Source organism: Mobula hypostoma, chromosome 13 (assembly GCF_963921235.1).
Source record: "Mobula hypostoma chromosome 13, sMobHyp1.1, whole genome shotgun sequence".
Taxonomy (NCBI): Eukaryota; Metazoa; Chordata; class Chondrichthyes; order Myliobatiformes; family Myliobatidae; genus Mobula; species Mobula hypostoma.
In genome coordinates, this window is record NC_086109.1 from 94,949,712 (window position 1) to 94,969,084 (window position 19,373).

The 19,373-nt window shown below is 44.9% G+C and overlaps 1 protein-coding gene across 1 annotated transcript in view; it reads right to left on the reverse strand.

Moving 5' to 3' along the window:
• Nucleotides 1–1,523: 1,523 nt before the first annotated feature.
• Nucleotides 1,524–19,373, reverse strand: part of rasgrf1 (Ras protein specific guanine nucleotide releasing factor 1) — a 123,726-nt gene continuing 105,876 nt past the window's right edge. The window contains exons 23-27 of the mRNA XM_063066224.1: nucleotides 17,879–18,076; nucleotides 17,695–17,774; nucleotides 14,386–14,503; nucleotides 7,686–7,754; nucleotides 1,524–3,422 (exon numbers count right to left, since the gene is read on the reverse strand). Of these exons, the coding sequence (XP_062922294.1) occupies nucleotides 3,330–3,422; nucleotides 7,686–7,754; nucleotides 14,386–14,503; nucleotides 17,695–17,774; nucleotides 17,879–18,076 (558 nt within the window). The 3' untranslated portion in view covers nucleotides 1,524–3,329. The remainder of the gene's footprint in view (nucleotides 3,423–7,685; nucleotides 7,755–14,385; nucleotides 14,504–17,694; nucleotides 17,775–17,878; nucleotides 18,077–19,373) is intronic.

Consider the following 19,373-nt stretch of genomic DNA (forward strand, 5'->3'; position numbering starts at 1 on the left):
TTGAGGCTTTACAATTGTGTCTGAGAAATTGCTGGGCCCTGCCAGAGATATCAGCTACAGGTGATGTACCAGAAGACTGCGGGAGAATTTAATGTTACGCCTTTATTTAAGGACTGCAAGGACATTTCAGGGAACTACAGGCTAGTGAGCCTGACATCATTGGTGGCAATGTTATTGGAGGCGATTTTATAAGATTATAAAACACAGGAGCAGAATTAGGCCATTCAGCCCATCTAGCCTGCTCCGCCACTCAGTTATGGCTGAATTATTATCCCTCTCAAACCTAATTTGCACATGGAAAAGCAAGGACTGAATAGGGATAGTCAGCGTGACTTTCTCAATGGGTAATTATGTCTCACAATTTGATTGAGTTGTCGAACAGTTGACCAAGAGGATTGATGGGGCAGGGGGTAAACATTGTCTATAAGTACCTTGGGAAGGCCCTTGGTCTGGTCCTGCCTACTAGGCTGGTCTCAAAGATCGGATCTGGTTAAACCTGAACAGGACCTATCAGGCCCAGGGGAGTGTTCTTAAGAGGAGACATCATGGGCTAACACGCACATGGTTCCCTGAAAATGGTGACACAGTTGGGGTCACCTGCTATGTCCCATGCTCCCGGTGCGGCCTCCTTTATATCAGTGAGACCCAGCACAGGCTGGTGGACTGCTTCATCGAGCACCTTCACTCTTGTCTGCCACAAAAGACAGGATCTCCCGGTGGTCATCCATTTCAATTCGATTCCCCATTCCATGTCAGTCCATGGCTCCTCTCCTGCCACGATGAGGCCAAACTCAGGGTGGAGGAGCATCACCTCTCATTTCATCCAGGTAGCCTCCAGCCCAACCGGCATGAACATTGATTGCAGATGTGGGAATCTGCAGGAGCACACTGTCTGCTGGAAGAACTCAGCAGACCGGGCGAAAGGACGGAAACTATTGATGCTTCAGGTCAAAACTCTGCAACAGAGTCAAAAACGGTGCTTTTTGCTACCAGAGAAGTTTCCGACCCACTGAGTTTCTTCAGCGGATTGTTTGTTGCTTTGGAATGGGAGCTATGGTTACAATACACCAAGCTGGATCACAGGAGAGCTGAGGAGTGATTTGGAATGTTTGTGGAGGTGCGCTGCCATGGTAGGCAGCGGTTAGTGCGACGCTATTACAGTTCGGAGTTCAGAGGTCAATCCCATCGTCCTCTGTGAGGAGTCTCTGAACTCCCTCCATGTGGAACACGTGGGTTTTCTCTGGGTCCGTGTTTCCTCCCACAGTCCAGAGACATACTGGGTAAGCTAATTGGTCATTGTAAAATGTCCTATGACTAGATTAGGGTTAAATCTGGGTTGTCAGGGTTTGTCAGTGCAGCTCAGAGGGCTGGAAGGGCCAACCTGCACTATATCCCTAAATAACTAAAAGAATAACATTTCTAACAGATGATCATACTCACAATCTGATTTACTGAGGAGTTCTCATCTGACTGAATCCCGATTGTGCACATTTTTAACTGGTCAATAAATGTACTGATTAAATAATAACCGAGAAAACTTGGTTAGACTTGTGAAAAATCTCTTTACTCCTTCGAATAATGTAAGTACACACAGAGCAAAGCTCCAGCTTATTCTTGTTTCCCGTCACTGCTCGGAGACTCCAAGAGCTGACCGAAGCCTCTGTGGACAAACCTTATCCCACCCACCGTGAATGCGGTGCATCTGGTGTCAGTCGGAGCAGATCCAGAGAAACTCAAACCAGCTTGAGGTCTACAGAGAAGCAGTGGCCTGGAGTTCGAGCTTCAGCTTAACTCTTATTCCAGAACTGTTTTGTAAGGGATCAGGGGCACAATTTTAATTTCTATGGTTCTCCTTAAGGTGAGGTCTATCCTGGTAAGCCTCATCTTAATGAGCTGAGCATGTGGGCCTCACGGGGGCATTGTGGTTAGCGTAATGCTTTACAGCGCCAGTGGTCAGTGTTCAATTCCGCTACCCCCCCCCCGCTGCCCGTCAGGGGTTTCTACGTTCTCCCCATGACCGTATGGGATTCATCCGGGTGCTCCGGTTTCCTCCCACATTCCAAAGACGTACGGGTTAGGGTTAATGAGCTGTGGGCATGCTATGTTGGCGCCGGAAGCATGGCAACACTTTGGGGTTGCCCCCAGCATGTCTTTGGACTGTGTTGGTCATTGACGCAAACAACGCATTCGCTGTATGTGTTGATGTTTCAATGTACATGTGACGAATAAAGCTCAACTTTTGATCTAGTCTTGGATGTGGCGTTCGGTGTTCTGCGGTTGGGTACAGCGTGGGGCAGGTGCAGTCTACTGATCTTTCTATACACTTGAGTGATGTATCTAGCCTCAGAATGGGTGAGTGGACATCTCCACACTGGCCATGGACATCAGCTGGAAATTGGTGTTACGTCAAGTGAGCTTTTGTGCTGTAGGCTTCAGTCTGTCCAAAAAGGACTGAACCTTGGAGTCTCATTATTTAACAACTAGAGTAGGATTCAAACCAGGGTCCCAGGGGTGCTAATCCAGTTTAATCAAAGAAAGGAAACCTTTCAAGCTGAGCTTCATTGAGACCCAGAGATGGAAGGTTAGTGAATGGGAAGAGAAAGCCTACAGTCTGGGATATGAACTTGGATTCTCCCTGGGAAATATTGGTGTGGTGGTCAGTCACATCACACTGCCTTCCAGTGGCAAAAGGTCACCCTCATTGGGCAGGGGTGGGGGGTGATCTCTGCGTTTGGCTTCGAGCCCGCGATGAGACGACCACGCCGTGGATAGCGACATCACACAGCCCTTCGTCAGCCGGAAGGGCCATTCAGCCCATCAGCACGGGCTGGCGTGGAACAGGTCCCACCTCAGAGAGACTACATTCGGCCTGACGCTCAGGACGTGAACTCTGGCCTCAGTGATGAAAGGAGTCTGCTGACTATCCACACGTTCACGAGGGAGGGCAGCCGTCCATCGCGGGGCCTAGCACCCTGGGCTGGATTGGATCCAAACCCTGGAATTGGAAGGACAGTATCCTGGCCCATTACACCATCCATTCTGGACAATTTTAAAGGACTGCGTAGATTTAAAGAAAGCTAAAATGGCTCAGTTGTCACCACAAATACTAACAACTGCTGTAGTATTTTTTTTGGGGGGTTGGGGAAATATTTGCTCTACAGGAGAAGTCCAGCAGCTATTTATTGTCAAATGGCCCTCAGGAGCAGGTGGGTGGGTGGTGCACGGCATGGTGTCTTCACTTCAGCCGTGGCCCATGCACAGCACGCTGAAGGAGACCGGCGGTGTCGTTGGTTATGTAAGGGTTTCTGAGGCAAAGGGATGGTTGTGACTCAGGTCGGCTGCTTTGGTTCGATCCTCAGGGACGCTTCATAAAGGCTTTCTTCATCCATCACATTGGTCTGGACCAATAGGTACCTCGCCACCTGAATGAAACAAAACAGGACAGTTTTAGACCACAAAACATAGGAGCAGAATTAGGCCATTCAGTCCATCAAGCTTGTCCTCCATTCCATTACAGCTCATTTATTTTCCCTCTCAACCCCATTCTCTTACCTTCCTTGATACCCATACTAATCAATTGCCTATCAACTTCCAATGACTTGACCTCTACAGCCATCTGTGGCAATGAATTCCATGGATTTACCCACCTCTAGCTAAAGAAATTTCTCCTCGTCTCTATTCTAAAGAGCTGTGCCTCTGTTCTAAGGCTGTGTCCTCTGGTTCTAGACTCCCCACTAATTGAAACATCTTCTACACATCCGCTCTATTTAGGCCTTTAAATATTCCATGTCAAATTATTGGAACGAGCCTAGTAGGTTGTGCGGTTGCTGGAGTGCAGGTGAATTCAAGAATGCAGACTAGAGTTAAGTTCAGCTCTGTGATGGGCCCATACTTCAATGTTAAGCTTTGGTTCTCCATATTCAACAGCCAGGTCACATCCTGAGCCATGAAACCTCGTGGATATTACAGTTGCCTTTCCTGTTGGAAATCTCATCTACATGGAATCTCGGGAATTCCCCTTATCCACACTCAGTAGGTCGTACAGGATTGGATTACAAAGAGGCTAGACTACAGTGGAGTTCAGATTACCTTCTCCGATAGGCATCAGTGAAACAGCTCAAAGTGAAAGTCAATTTATGATCATAGTACATATACGTCTCCACAAACTACCTTGAGATTCATTTTCTTGCAGGCATTTACAAGCAAATAAAATACACTAGAATCTATGAAAAAAACATAAAGACTGACAAACAACCAATGTGCAAAAGAAGACAAATTGTGCCAATAATAATAAAGTAAATAAATAATACTGAGAACACGAGTTGTAGAGTCCTCGAAAGTGCATTTACAGGTTGTGCAGTCAGGACCTTTATGAGCAGGGCCAGTGTACTGCCCTACAAATGAGCAGATCTCTAAAGCTCATCTGAGGCTGAAGCTGTGGCCTGCTCTGGGCTCTGTGTCTGAGGGTTCTGCGCTGAACTGAGCCTGAGGCCGTGGCCTCACCTGGGATCCGTGTCTAAGGGCTCTGTGCTGAACTGAGGCTGAGGTTGTGGCCTGCTCCAGCTGCTCTGGGCGCATTTACTCAGCTCTGCACTGAACTGGGTCTGAATCTGAGGCCTGGCCTGCTCTGGGATCCATGTCTGAGGGCTCTGTGCTGAACTGAGCCTGAGGCTGTGGCCTGGCCTGGGATCCGTGTCTGAGGGCTCTGTGCTGAACTGAGCCTGAGGCTGTGGCCTGCTCTGGGCTCCATGTCTGAAGGCTCTGCGATGTTCACTCGGCTCTGTGCTGAACTAAGTCTGAGGCTGTGGCTTGGCCTGCTCTGGGCTCCATGTCTGAGGGCTCTGTGCTGAACTGAGGCTGAGGCTGTGGCCTGGCCTTGCTCTGGGATCCGTGTCTAAGGGCTCTGTGCTGAACTGAGGCTGAGGCTGTGGCCTGGCCTTGCTCTGGGATCTGTGTCTGAGGGCTCTGTGCTGAACTGAGTCTGAGGCTGTGGCCTGGCCTGCTCTGGGTTCATGTCTATGACTCAGTTTTGTTCTGAATGCTATTTGCTTACTTTTATTGTTCTCATGATTTGTTTTTCCCTCTCTCAGCACATTTGGTGCTTGATGGTCTTTTTTTTGGGTTCTTTTGAATTTCTTTGTTTTGGGAGGAGAGAAATCTCAAGGTTGTATGTAATATATGTACTTTGCTCTTTGACTTTGGAATATGGGATTCGAATCTGCAATCTTGTTGTTATCTTCACCAGAAAGTCACCTTCATTGTTGCTTCAGTGATCTCACTCTCACTTGTGAATCAGAGACTTTTGCAATTCAGACCTACTGCAGAGATCACAACAGGGGAGCCTAGACCAAATCTTCTTGCGTCGATACTGTGGGAATGCAGCAAGGTCAGAGGTGCCTTCCTTTGTGTGAGATGTTAAGTGAACTCCACGACTACTCAGGGATAAAGCCGAAAGACCCAACGTCATTATCTGAACAAGGGTTGAAAATCATAAGCGCAAAAGATTCTGCAGATGCTGAAAATCCAGAGTAACACACAAAATTCTGAGGGAAAATAGTTGTCCATGTTAATCTGGCCAAAGTATTTCTTTCAGCTTCTAACATGGCAGATTGAGGGATCTTGCTATGGACAATTTGACCTCTGCCTTTTTTTACTGCAGCAGTAACCCCGCTTTAGAAACACTTCATTGGTTGTACGGAACGGGATTTGGAGCCGTGAAGGGTGGCAGAGAGACACAAGGCTTTCAGCTTGTCTCTATTGGCAGCACTTTGTTGTTAGCTATCAGTGGGTCATCTGCAAAATATCCATCGATAAATTGGTTTATTATTGCACCACGTAGCAAGGCAGAGTGAAAAACTTGTCTTGATTAATGTACGTACAAAATCAATTTACTACAACAGCGTATTGAGGTAAAACCATAACAGAATGTAGAACAAAGTGTAATAGCTACAGAGAAGGTGCAGAGCAGATAGACAGTAAGTGCAAGGCCATTACGAGGAAGATTGAGAGGTCAAGTATTCAGTGTATCAAACTAGGTATGCTACCGTGCCAGCCAGTGCTCCCCCCTCAACAGTATGTAAGGACCACCTCTTTGTGGGCTTTGATGACAAACTCTCTGTAGATGTGTAGTAGGGAGTATATTGACTAGCTGCGTCACGTGCTGGAATGGAAATACCAAAGCCCTTGAATGGAAAATCCTACAAAAAGTAGTGATACAGCCCAGTCCATCACAGGTAAAGCCCTCCCCACCATTAAGCATATCTACATGAAACTCTGTTGCGGGAAAGCAGCATCCATCATCAGGGACCCCCGCCACCCAGGACATGCTCTCTTCTCGCTGCTGCCATCAGGAAGAAGGTACAGGAGCCTCAGGATTCACACCACCAGGTACAGGAACAGTTATTACCCCTCAACCATCAGGGTCTTGAACCAGAGGGGATAACTTCACTCACCCCAACACTGAACTGTTCCCATAGCCTGTGGACTCACTTTCAAGGACTCTACATCTCATGTTCTTGATATTTTTTGCTTATTTATTTGTTAGTATTGATATGTACTGACTATAATGGAAACGTATGTAAAGGATGAAGTTATTGAATGGTTTATTGTATATATTTATTTTTGAATAAAGTATATTTTGAAATTAAAAAAGAAATTCTTCTTTTTGTTTGTTGTCTTCATTCTGGTTGGGAAGTCTTTCACTGGTTCTGTTACGGTTTTTTATTCTATAGATTATAGAGTATGCCCACAAGGAAGTGAATCTCAAGGTTGTATATGTACTTTGATAATAAATTTAACTTTGAACTTCTCTTTTAACAAAATTCTAGGAAAGTGTTAAGACCAGCATTTAATGCATTCTATTCCCAAGGAACTGCATTTGGTGTGGTGAAGGTGCATTAGTTGGGGGTTCCGGGATTTTGTCCAGTAACAACGAGAGAGCAGAGCTGCAGTCCCAGTTGTGTAGGTGTGTGATGTGGAGGGGAAGCCGTGGGACCACTCAACATGCTAATATACGAAGGTAGGTGGATCCATGAAAACTGATTATTTGGAAGGAAAGATTTAAAAATAAAATCTAAACTTGAGCAAAAGATGTGAGTACTAAATAACGGTTACAGCAGTACCAAAACTTGACGTCATCTTAAATGTTTCTTCCCTCAGGGGGTGAGTCCGATCAACCATTCTAGCCTGCCCACCCACCTTCCCTCCCCCCCATCATTGCCCTGCGCTGTAATCAATTTAAACCACTTTTTATAAAGCTGTTTACATTGTAAATACATTCTGGTATTTATGCACGTTTTATTCCATATTCTGCACTTTAAGTTCTAAGTTTATTTTTTATATTATTCTTTATAATTGTTGAATGTTGTTTTTTTGTTGCAGGTCTCCCCCCTGACCATCACTCCATATCAAATTCCTAATACACGTAAGGTATATGGAGAATAAAGTTGATCGTTGCATTCTTCTGAGGACGTGCAGCCTTGTCAGAAACACTGTTCGAATAAGCTACCAAACTGAGCTTCTGTCTGGCAGATCAGGTAAATGTTGTGAGTTTCCTGGCACAACGTGAAGCGGCCATGGGATTTTTCTCACCGTGCTTGCCTACATCCTTCCTTTGTACACCCACGCAGAAATCAGAAAGATGCGGTTAAACCTTTTAACTTACACAACGCTTAAAATGAACTGACCTTGGTTTGCTGCTCTATTTTGTAGGAGGTCTGCTGGAATTGTCTGATTTCTCGGATTATGTGAGATATCTGTAAAAGTAAACAGAAATTGAAATGGTTTCCACAATGTACAGTATTTATAGAGCAGTCAGAGAAAACAGTCAGAGCCAAACAAAAATATAAGTACACGTAAAAAGCTTGTGTACAAAAGCATCGGCAGAAGGGAAAGGGCTGTTCGATGTAGATTACCTCTGTGTACAAGACATATTATCAATTATACAACATAGAACATTACATTACAGGCCCTTTGGCCCACAATGTTATGCTGACTTTTTAACCTACTCCAAGATCTATCTAACACTTCCATCCTACAAACGGTATATTGCCCTCCATTTTTCCATCATCCTTGTGTCTATCTACAAGTCTCTCAAATGTCCCTGATCTATCTGTCTCTACCATCACCCCGGCAGGACATTCCACATACCCATTCTCTGACATCCTACCCAATACTTTCCACCATTCACCTTAAAATTATGCCGTCATGTTTTAGACATTTCTGCCCTGGGAAAAAGGCATGGGCTGTCCACTTTATCTTTGCAACTTATCATTTTACCAATTATCTACTATTCCATCAAGGTTGGACCCTCTTGAACTCTCTTTTTCCTCCTCAGTAGTCCCTTGGGATTGAGGACACCTTACTTTCACTCCACTTCGAAGGTGACCAATGAGTTCTCACTGAGACTAGCAAACTCTGCCAAGGTTGGTTTTCCGATGATTTTCACTGTTCTGTGAGATTTTTGTGCAACAACGGAGAGTATTAGACTCAGCCAGTTCCATCGCGGGCACTAGCCTCCCCACCATTGAGGTTATCTCTGAAAGGCGATGCCTCAAAAAGCTGGCGTCCATCATTAAAGACACTGACCAGCCGAGAAATGCCTCCTTCTCGTTACTGCCATCAGGGAGGAGGTACAGGAGCCTGACAACATACCCTCAATATTTTAGGAACAGCCTCTTCCCATCTGCCGTCTAATTTCTGAATGGACATGGAACCCATGAACACTACCTCGCTATTTTTTCTTTCCTTTTGAGCACGATTTATTTAATTTAACTATTATATATACACACTTACCGTAACTCAGCTTTCCCCTCTATTATCACTGACCCGCTGCTGCAAAGTGAACAAATTTCACAACGTAATGCCCATGATAATCAACCTGATTCTGATGGCTGATTTACTATCCCTCTCAATCCCATTCTCCTGCCTTCTCCTTGCAATCTTTGACACCCTGACTAATCAGGTACCTATCAATCTCCGCTTTAAATATACCCAATAATTTGGCTTCCACGGCCATTCGTGGCAATGAATTCCATGGATTCACCAGCCTTTGGATAAAGGAATTCTTCCTCATATCTGTTCTAAAGGACCGTCCTTGTATTCTGAGTGTGGCCTCCGGTCCTAGACGCACCCACTATTGGAAACATCATCTCCACATTCACTCTTTCTAGGCCTTTCAATATTTGATAGGCTTCAATGAGATCTCCCCTCATTCTTCTAAAGTCAAGCCCAGATCTATCAAACACTCTTCATTCATTAACCCTTTCATCCCCAGGATAATTCTTGTGAATCTTCTTTGGCCCCTCTCCAATGCCAGCACATCCTTTCTTAGAAATGGGGCCCAAAACTGCTCACAATACCCCAAATGTGGTCTGACCAATGCCTTACAAAGCCTCAGCATTACATCCTTGCTTTTATATTCTAGTCCTCTTGAAATGAATACGAACATTGCCTTTGCTTTCCTTGCTACCAACTCAAGCTGCAAGTTAACCTTTAGGGAATCCTGCACTAGAACTGTCAAGTCCCTTTGCACCTCTGTCAGGGGATCAGGCAGGCCAGACAAAAGGTCATCCAGCGAAAACATTTTATTTATTTCAACATACAATGTAGAATAGGCCCTTCCAGTCCTTTGGGCTACACTACCCTACAACTCCTGATTTAACCTTAGCCTAATCACAGGACAATTTACAATGATCTCTGCAAATGGATCCTCAACTCCCTCTCCAGGAGATCACGGTCGGAAATAAACCTCCATCTCGCTGATAATTAACACAGGCGCACCTCACATCCTTTAGCCCACTGCTGTACTCTCTCTACACCGACGACTGTGTGGCTAGGCACAGCTCAAATGCCATCTATAAATTTGCTGAAGACACCACTACTGTTGGCAGAATTTCAGATGCTGATAAGGAGGCGTACAGGAGCGAGATAAGATCAGCTGGTTGATCGCAGCAACAATCATGTACTCAATGTCAGAAAGACCAAATAATTGATTGTGGACTTCAGAAGGGTAAAGACAAGGGCCCACACACCTGCCGTCATCGAGGAACCGGATGCGGAAAGGGTGAGCAGTTTCGTTACTGAGTGTCAGCATCTCGGAGGATCTAGCCTAGGCGACAGTGGCTATATTTCATTCGGAGTTTGAGGAGATTTGGTATTTCACCAAACTTCTACAGACGTACCATGGAGGGCATTCTAATTGGCTGCATTACTGTCTGTATGGGGGGGGGCAGGGGTCTACTGCCCAGGATGGAAGTAAGCTACATAAAGTCGTGAACTCAATCACCCCTGTCATGGGCGCTAGCCTTCCCAGCATCCAGGGGCATCTTCAGGGAGCAGTGCCTCAAAAAGGGGCATCCATCATTAAGGACCCTCATCACTCAGGACATTCCCTCTTCTCGTTCCTACTATCAGGGAGGAGGTACAGGAGCCTGAAGACACACACTCAATTTTTCAGAAACAGCTTCTTCCCCTCCACTATCAGATTTCTGAATGGACATTGAACCCATGAATACTAACTTACCATTATCTTTTCCCTCGTTTTGCACTATTTATTTAATTTAACTTTTTAAAATATACATACTGACTGTAATTTACAGTTTATTATTATTATGTATTGCACTGTACTGCTGCTGCATTATAACAAATTTCATGACAGGTGATATTAAACCGAATTCTAATTTGATTCTGATCAATTAACCTACTAACCGGTATGTCTTTGAACTGTGGGAGGAAACCAGAGCACCCGGAGAAAACCCCTGCATCCATGGGGAGGGCGTACAGGGACTCTCTGCAAAGACTGAACTCCGAACTGCAATGCCCTGAGCTGTAATAGTGTCACACTAACTGCTACACTACTGTAGCGCCCATTAACTTTGTTCCTCTCTCCACTGATGCTCTCTGCTCTGTTCAGTATTTCCATCATTTTCTGTTTCATAAATTCCGATTGTGTGGCTTGGTACAGCACAGTGACATGATCCTGTATTAAGTGCTTAGTACAGCTCATATCCATTTAGTCAATACGGGAATTTAGAAAATAAGCAAAGTTTTTTTTTAAACTTCTGCCTATGCCAACTCATTAACAATGCCAAGGGAATGAAATGAGCCACACATGAGGCTGCTAAGCAGGGTAAGAGCCCATGATATTACAGAAAGATACTAGCATGGAGAGAAGATTGGCTGATTAGCAGAAGGCAAAGAGTGGGAATAAAGGAAGCCTTTTCTGGTTGGCTGCTGGTGGCTTGTGATATTCTGCAGGGGTCAGTGTTGGGACTGCTTCGTTTCACGTTATATATCAGTGATTTGGATGATGAAATTGAGGGCTTCGTGACCAAGTTTGCGAACAATACAAAGATATGTGGAGATGCAGGTAGAGTTGAGGAAGCAGGGAGGCTGCAGAATGACTTAGACCAGCGGTCCCCAACCACAGGGCCGCAAAGCAGGTGCTACTGGGCCGCGAGGAAGCGATATGAGTCAGCTGCACCTTTCCTCATTCCCTGTCACACACTGTTGAACTTGAACATAGGGTTGCCAACTGTCCCGTATTAGCCGGGACATCCTGTATATTGGGCTAAATTGGTTTGTCCCATATGGGACCGCCCTTGTCCCATATTTCCCCCGCTAAGGTAGATCGATCCTATGAAACCGTTCGTGCTGAAATGGCGTGAAGCGAAGAAGCAATTACCATTAATTTATATGGGAAAATTTTTGAGCGTTCCCAGACCCAGAAAATAACCTACCAAATCATACCGAATAACACATAAAACCGAAAATAAATAACACTAACATATAGTAAAAGCAGGAATGATATGATAAATACACAGCCTATATAAAGTAGAAATAATGTATGTACAGTATAGTCGGGAAGATAAAGGCAAAACCGATTTGTGGGCAAAAAATTGGCACGTACGCGCATGCGCACACAGGTGCCCGCGCAAGGCTTCACGGTCATGGTAGTCTTTCCTGGGGTAAAGTGTCCCGAGATTTGACTGGTACTTTTGTCCCTTACTTGGGAGTGGGAAAGTTGGCAACCCTAACTGTAAAAGACATGTTGAGGTGAGTTTAACCCTACTTGAACACCCCCCCGCCCCCCGCCGTTGGCCGGTCCGCAAGAATATTATCAATATTAAACCGGTCTGCAGTGCAAAAAAGGTTGGGGAACCCTGAATTAGACAGATCAGGAGAACGAGCAAAGAGCTGGAAAATGCCATACAGTGTTGAGAAGTGTATGGTCATGTACCTTGGTAGAAGGATGTGGATTGTGTATGGTCCTACACTGAAGTTCATTGTTTCTGGAGACTCCGTTAACATCTGGTGTATTTGGACGGTATCAAGAATCCTATAACCAGCAATTCCAAGCAGTGAAATACCTGTCAAGAGGAGAGTCATCCCGATCTTCCTCCTCAACTGCCTCCCATCACTGGTCACAAAGATTTGCTCTCAAAACACAGAAGGCCCAGCTTTTCTTTAGAGGCACAATGGCGTGATTTCCACTGCTCACGAGTCCAAGAGAAATGCAGGAGCAGCATCAAACACAGTTCGTGGACTTTCCTGAACTCACAAGAGTCTTTGATTCCCTAAATTGGATGGGTCTACGGAGATTTATCCTCAGGTTTGGCTGCCCTCAGTAATCTGTTTCCTTCATATATGTGTTCTCTGATGGCATAGAAGCTGCGATATTAACCAACCAGCCTGCAACAGGTCCATTCTCAGTGTACTAAGCACAGTTTTGTACAATGATGCTGTTGGACAAACAGCCCCTTGCCAAACAGTATCATGAAAGAAGTATCACAGGGTGATCGGTACTGTCTACAATCAATGCCTTCGGTATCCGAGATGATTACTAGTGGCAGGAGGGATCAGCGGGGGAAAGGGTGAGCAATTTCCAGTTCCTGGTGTCACCCTCTCTGAAGATCTCTCCCGGGCCCACCATATTGATGAATGTGGTAAACCATATATATGTTGTAACTGGGTTAAATGTCTGGACACGTCCCTCTGCTGACTGCCCCTGTGGCTCCTCCCACAGATCCCTGAATAAAGGTGTTTTGCCTTGCCCCTCCCCCTCAGTCCAGGGGCAGACACTCAGCATGGAGGTCGTATTGTACAGCGAATAAAAGCCTTTCAGTATTTTACCCAACTTCAGTCTTTTGGAGTTATTGAAGGTGCTTCAATGAACAAGACACTTCAGCAGCTATACTTCATTGGGAGTTTGAGGAGATTTGGTATGTCACTAAAAATCTGCAGATTTCTACAGATGCACCGTGGAGAGTGTTCTGACTGATTGTATCACTGTCTGGTTGTCTGGTGTGGAGGGTCCGCTGCACTGTATCAGGAAAGGTTACAGGGAGTTGCAAACTCAGCCAGCTCTACCAGGGGCACTAGACTCCGCAGCATCGAAGACACCTTCGACAGGCGATGCCTCATGAAAGCAGCATCCATCATTAAGGACCCTGTTCACCCAGGACATGCCTTGTTCTCATTGCTACCATCAGGGAGGAGGTACAGGAGCCTGAAGACACACACTCAACATTTTAGAAACAGCTTCTCCCCCTCCACCGTCAGATTTCTGAATGGACAATGGACTCTTCCTCACTATTTTTGCTTATTTAATTTTTACATGGATACTTCTTTTGGTAATTTATAGAATATTTTATGTATTCCAATGTACTGGTGTCGCAAAACAGCAAATTTTACGACATTTGTTAGTGATAATAATTATGATTCTTTTTAGGGGGATCACAAAGTCAAGGAAAGAGGACCGGGTCGAGACAACAGAGACTTACGGAGAAGAGGAGTTCGGTGGGTAATACCGTTCCGGCTGACCGGAAGTGCACTGAGAGCAGTAAGCGTAAAGGAGTTGGGTGCTTACTGATCTGGTTAACAACAGATGGTGCAATCCGGGGTATATTACGATCGAGGAATGTGTTTGCAGACTGGATATTGAACTTTTTACTGTTGGACTTCAGCCACATTCCACTGTGATACAACACTTGGCGGCACGGGAGGTCGTTCCTGCCTGTGGCCATCGAACGTGCAGCTCCTCCCGTGGAGGGTCAGACACCCTGAGCCAATAGACTGGTCCTGGACTTATTTTCCATCTGGCATAGCTTGCATTTTGTTGTTTGATTTTTGGGGGTTTTTGTTTTGCTATATTTACGCTCTATTCTTGGTTGGTGCTGTAACAAAACCAAATTTCCCTCAGGATTAATAAAGTATATCTATCTATATCTACCTATCTTTTAATTAAGGTGAGTTTGGGGAAAACTGTCAAACCATTTTTGTGTGTGGAGATGTCTTCCCATCCACCAGACTTTCTGCCAGTAAAGTACAGCAGAGAGAGACATGATTGAACAAGGGAAAGAATCTATCCAATGTTCACTGACGTACCATTCTCATCTTGGAGAAGTTGACTAAGCCATCTTCGGTATAATTAGGCGTTCCTTCTTCAATGAACGCCAAGTCCGTCAGATACATTCCCAAGTAAGGAACACATGGAGGGTCACAACTGCAGACAACAAACAAGAAGTTGCTTGTTAAATATCAAACTGTAGACATTTTAGTTATGAAAGAAAAATAGAAAGACTAGGATTTCATAGAGCAATAAATACTCGCCAGGTCACCTCAGAGAACTCTCCTGCTCTTTTTCAAATAAAGACAATGAGATCTTTTCTCAAAGTTGTGCCTCAGATTTAGCTGGTTTTTTAAAGGTTTGTAGGGATGGTTTTGGGGACAATCAGGGTTAGGCTGGGGTTTAAGGACGAGAATGTGGGGGAGTTAGACGTCAGGTTAGGGTTTAGGGACAGAAATTTGGAGATCAGATTGGAGTCAAGGCCTCTGCTCCACGCTCCATATTCAAAGGCCAGTGATGTGAAGAAGGACATCTGGGGTCTAGGCCTCTCCTCTGTGTTTGAAGGCCAGCGTCCTTAGGTTGTGCTGGTTCTTAACACAAACGATACATTTCACTGTACGTTTCGATGTACCTGTGATCAATAAATGAATCTGAATCTCAAATTGAATCTTTTATGTTTACTTAACAAATGTACCATCAAAGGGGAGGTACCAGAAGCCTGATGATACACATTACATTCTTCTCCTCCGCCTTCAGAACAGTCTATGAACCCATGAACACTAGCTCACCATTTTGATCTTTTTTGCACTACTGAATTATTTTTAAATATACTTGTTATTGTAACTTATAGTAATTTTTTATATATTGCACTGTACTGCTGTCGCGAAACATCACATACACAAAATGCTGGAGGAGCTCCATCCTGAAGAAAGACCCGGGCCTGAAACGCCGACTGTTTGGTCAGCCTGACCTGCTGAGTTCCTCCAGCATTTTATGTATGTTGCTTTGGATATCCAGCATCTGCGGACCTTGTGTGTTTAAAATTTCACAAGATACAAGTAAGTGATAATAAGATTCTGATTTGTATGTTCATTAAACCTAAACACAGCCTTGATTTAGTGCCTCATCTGAAAGGAAGATAGTGTGATTAGCTCTCAGCACTGCACTGGAGTACCAGTCGAAATCTTTCCACTTGAGCTCCTGGAGTGGGGCTTGAACTCACAACCTTCAAGCTGGGAATGTTACACACTGAATGACTCAGGAAAGATGGGCATCTAGAAAGTGCTTCCGGTCTCTGCTAATGCCTTAGCAGGACTGTTGATTGGAAAATGGACTGGGGAAACTCTTACACCGAGGGGCAGTATTCAGCACTTACAGATTCATAGAGTGCTACAGCATAGAAACAGGCCCTTCAGCCCATCTAGTCCATGCCAAACTAGTATTCTGCCTAGTCTTATCAACTGTACCTGAACCATAGACCCTCATACCTCTCCCATCCATGTACCGATCTAAACTTATAGAGTTCTCATGAGGCAGGCTTCCTAGGCAAAAATCCACTCAGTGACCAATTTATTGGTACAGGAGTGGAACCCAATGAGGTCTTCTGCTTCCACTTCAAGTTCTACAAGTTGTGTGTTCAGAAATGTTCTTCTGCACACCACCATCATAACACATTGAGTTACTGCCCCTTCTGTCTGTTTGAACCAGTCTGGCCATTCTCCTCTGACCTCTCTCACTTTTACCCACAGAACTGCCACTCACTGGATGGTTTTTTCCAACAACTCTCTGTAAACTCTAGAGGCTGTTCTGTGTGAAAATCTTTGGAGATCAGCAGATTCTGAGACACTCAAATCACCCCGTCTGGTACCAACGATCGTTCCACAGTCAAGGTCACTTAGATCACATTTCTTCTCCATTCTGATGTTTAGTCTGAACAAAAAAATTGAACCTCTTGACCATGTCTGCATCCTTTTATGCACTGAGTTGCTGCCACGTGATTGGCTGATTAGATAGAAACACAGAAACATAGAAAATCTACAGCACAATACAAGCCCTTCGGCCCACATGTACTTACCTTAGAAATTACCTAGGGTTACCCATAGCCCTCAATTTTTCTAAGCTCCATGTACCTATCCAGGAGTCTCTTAAAAAACTCTATTGTATCTGCCTCCACCACCATCACCGGCAGCCCATTCCACACACTCACCACTCTCTGCGTAAAAAACTTACCCCTGACATCTCCTCTGTACCTACTTCCAAGCACCTTAAAACTGTGCTCTCTCATGCTAGCCATTTCAGCCCTGGGAAAAAGCCTCTGACTATCCCCACGATCAATGACTCTCATCATCTTATACACCTCTAACAAGTCACCTCTCATCCTCCCTCACTCCAAGGAGAAAAGGCCAAGTTCACTCAATCTATTCTCATAAGGCATGCTCCCCAATCCAGGCAACATCCTTGTAAATCCCCTCTGCATCTTGTCTATAGTTTCCACATCCTTCCTGTAGCAAGGTGACCAGAATTGGGCACAGTACTTTAAGTGGGGTCTGACCAGGGTCCTATATAGCTGTAATATTACCTCTCAGCTCTTAAACTCAATCCTACGGTTGATGAAGGCCAATGCACTGTATGCCTTCTTAACCACAGAGTCAACCTGCGCAGCTGCTTTGAGTGTCCTATGGACTCGGACCCCAAGATCCCTCTGATCCTCCACACTGCCAAGAGTCTTACCACTAATATTATATTCTACCATCATATTTGACCTACCAAAATGAACAACTTCACACTCATCTGCCACTTCTCAGTCCAGTTTTGCATCCTATCGATGTCTTTGACAGCCCTCCACACTATCCACAACACCCCCAACCTTTGTGTCACCAGCAAACTTACTAACCCACCCTTCTACTTCTTCATCCAGGTCATTTATAAAAATCACAGAGAGGAGAGGTCCCAGAACACATCCCTGTGGAACACCACTGGTCACCAATCTCCATGCAGAATATGTTCCGTCTGCAACCAAGATATTTGCATTAATGATAGGTGTACGGGTGTACCCAATAACAGGGCTACTGAGTGTATGCCACTGTAATTTAAGAAGGATATTGTGAAGCATGTTGCTCTTTGCCAAGATCCAGTCCTGTTTCCTAAGTTTCTATGAGGTAGAACTGGCTGCTGGAAGAAGGAATGCTGTGGTGGGGGTGGGGGATGATTTGCTGGCTTGTTACATCAGTATCCAATCTCACTTTCTGCTTTTACATGCAACAAAATGGCAGTTCAAGGCATGGCAGCCATTTTGGGTTGCCACTTAATGCTAATTTCCGTATCTCTGTTCAACATCTGAAACATACTTTTTCAGTGCCTCCCGGAGATTTTTGAATCGTCCTTCAGACGACACCAGTTTTTGCAGCTTGTCTATTAAAGCCTTAGTCTAAAAACAAGAAAGAGAGAGAGAGAAGAACGTGATTGGAATTTCAACTGTTTTCACCTGAAGCCACTTAATTACCACATTAAACTGCACCCCCTCGGCCTAACCTGCTTCGACACTTTCATCCATGTTTTCTTCAACCGGAAGATGGCACTTCTGTTAAGCGCTGAGGTTATTACCAGCACGGCGTTGTAATTGTGGAGACACTTGCAGATGTCTGCCACTGCCACCCATTTCTCAATGGCTGCCGTTCGCGCATTCACATCATCGTTCTTCAGAATCTCCGACGCTATTAAGTTGCTGATCTGAGGAGAACAGGAAGAAGGTGACATTCTTGAGAGCATCCTGACTGGCTGCATCACTGCCTGGTATGGGAACTGTACCTCCCTCAATTGCAGGACTCTGCAGAGAGTGGTGCGGACAGCCCAGCGCATCTGTAGATGTGAACTTCCCATCATTCAGGACATTTACAGAGACAGATGTGTAAAAAGGGCCCGTAGGATCACTGGGGACCTGAATCACCCCAACCACAAACTGTTCCAGCTGCCACCATCTGGGAAACAGTACCATAGCATAAAAACCAGGACCAACAGGATCCGGGACAGGCCATCAGACTGGTGAATTCATGCTCACACAACTGTATTTCTATGTTATATTGTCTGTCCTGTTCTACATACTATTTATTATAAATTACTATAAATTGCACATTGCACATTCAGATAGAGATGTAATGTAAAGATTTTTACTCCTCATGTATATGAAGGATGTAAGCAATTTAAGTCAATTCAGTTCAATTACCGTCAAAGTGTTGCGGACAGTTCCAGGCAGTACACTTTAGAGTGGGTGTCTAGGCCTTATATGGATAAAATTAACTCAGCCCTAGGGATGAGAGATCTCAGCTGTGAAGAGGATGGGACTTGCCATACAGCAGAGAGGGTTAAGAGGAGGTTTCACAAATTCTTTCAAAATTGATATAAATAAGGAAAAACTACTACCAGTGACGGGAAGGTCAATGATTTAAGATTACGGGCAGAAGAGCGAGAGGGGAGGACATGACAATTTTTTTATTTACATGGTAAGCTGAGACACAGATTTGGCAGAAATAAAGTGAATCAAAACTTCCAAAGGCATTTGGATAAAAATTGATAGGGAAAGTTCGCAAGAGTAAGTAAATTGGAGAGAACTCCAAGGAGGATGATGCCAGGTGACTTTCTTCTGGGTTGTGTGCAGTGACCGAATCCACCGGAGGGCAGCCTGTCCTGGAGTTGGAGGGGAGAGGGGAGTGTGTGTGTGCGTGTGTGAGAGAGACGGGGTGGATGAGGGGGGCTTGTTTTGTTTTGTTATTGTTGTTGTTTGTGTTCTACTGAACATGGTGAGCATACCACATACCATGTTGTCATTATGAAACCAGGTTGCCGTTATGCAATGCTTTGAGCAGCTGGTCATGGAACACATTGAAGCCTTTCTCCCAGCTACATTGGACCCTTTCCAGTTTGCTTATCGCTCAAATCAATCCGCTGATGACACAATAGCCTCTGCCCTCCATTCTGTCCTGTCCCACCTGGAAAATGGGGTCTCATATGCCAGACTGCTGTCTATAGA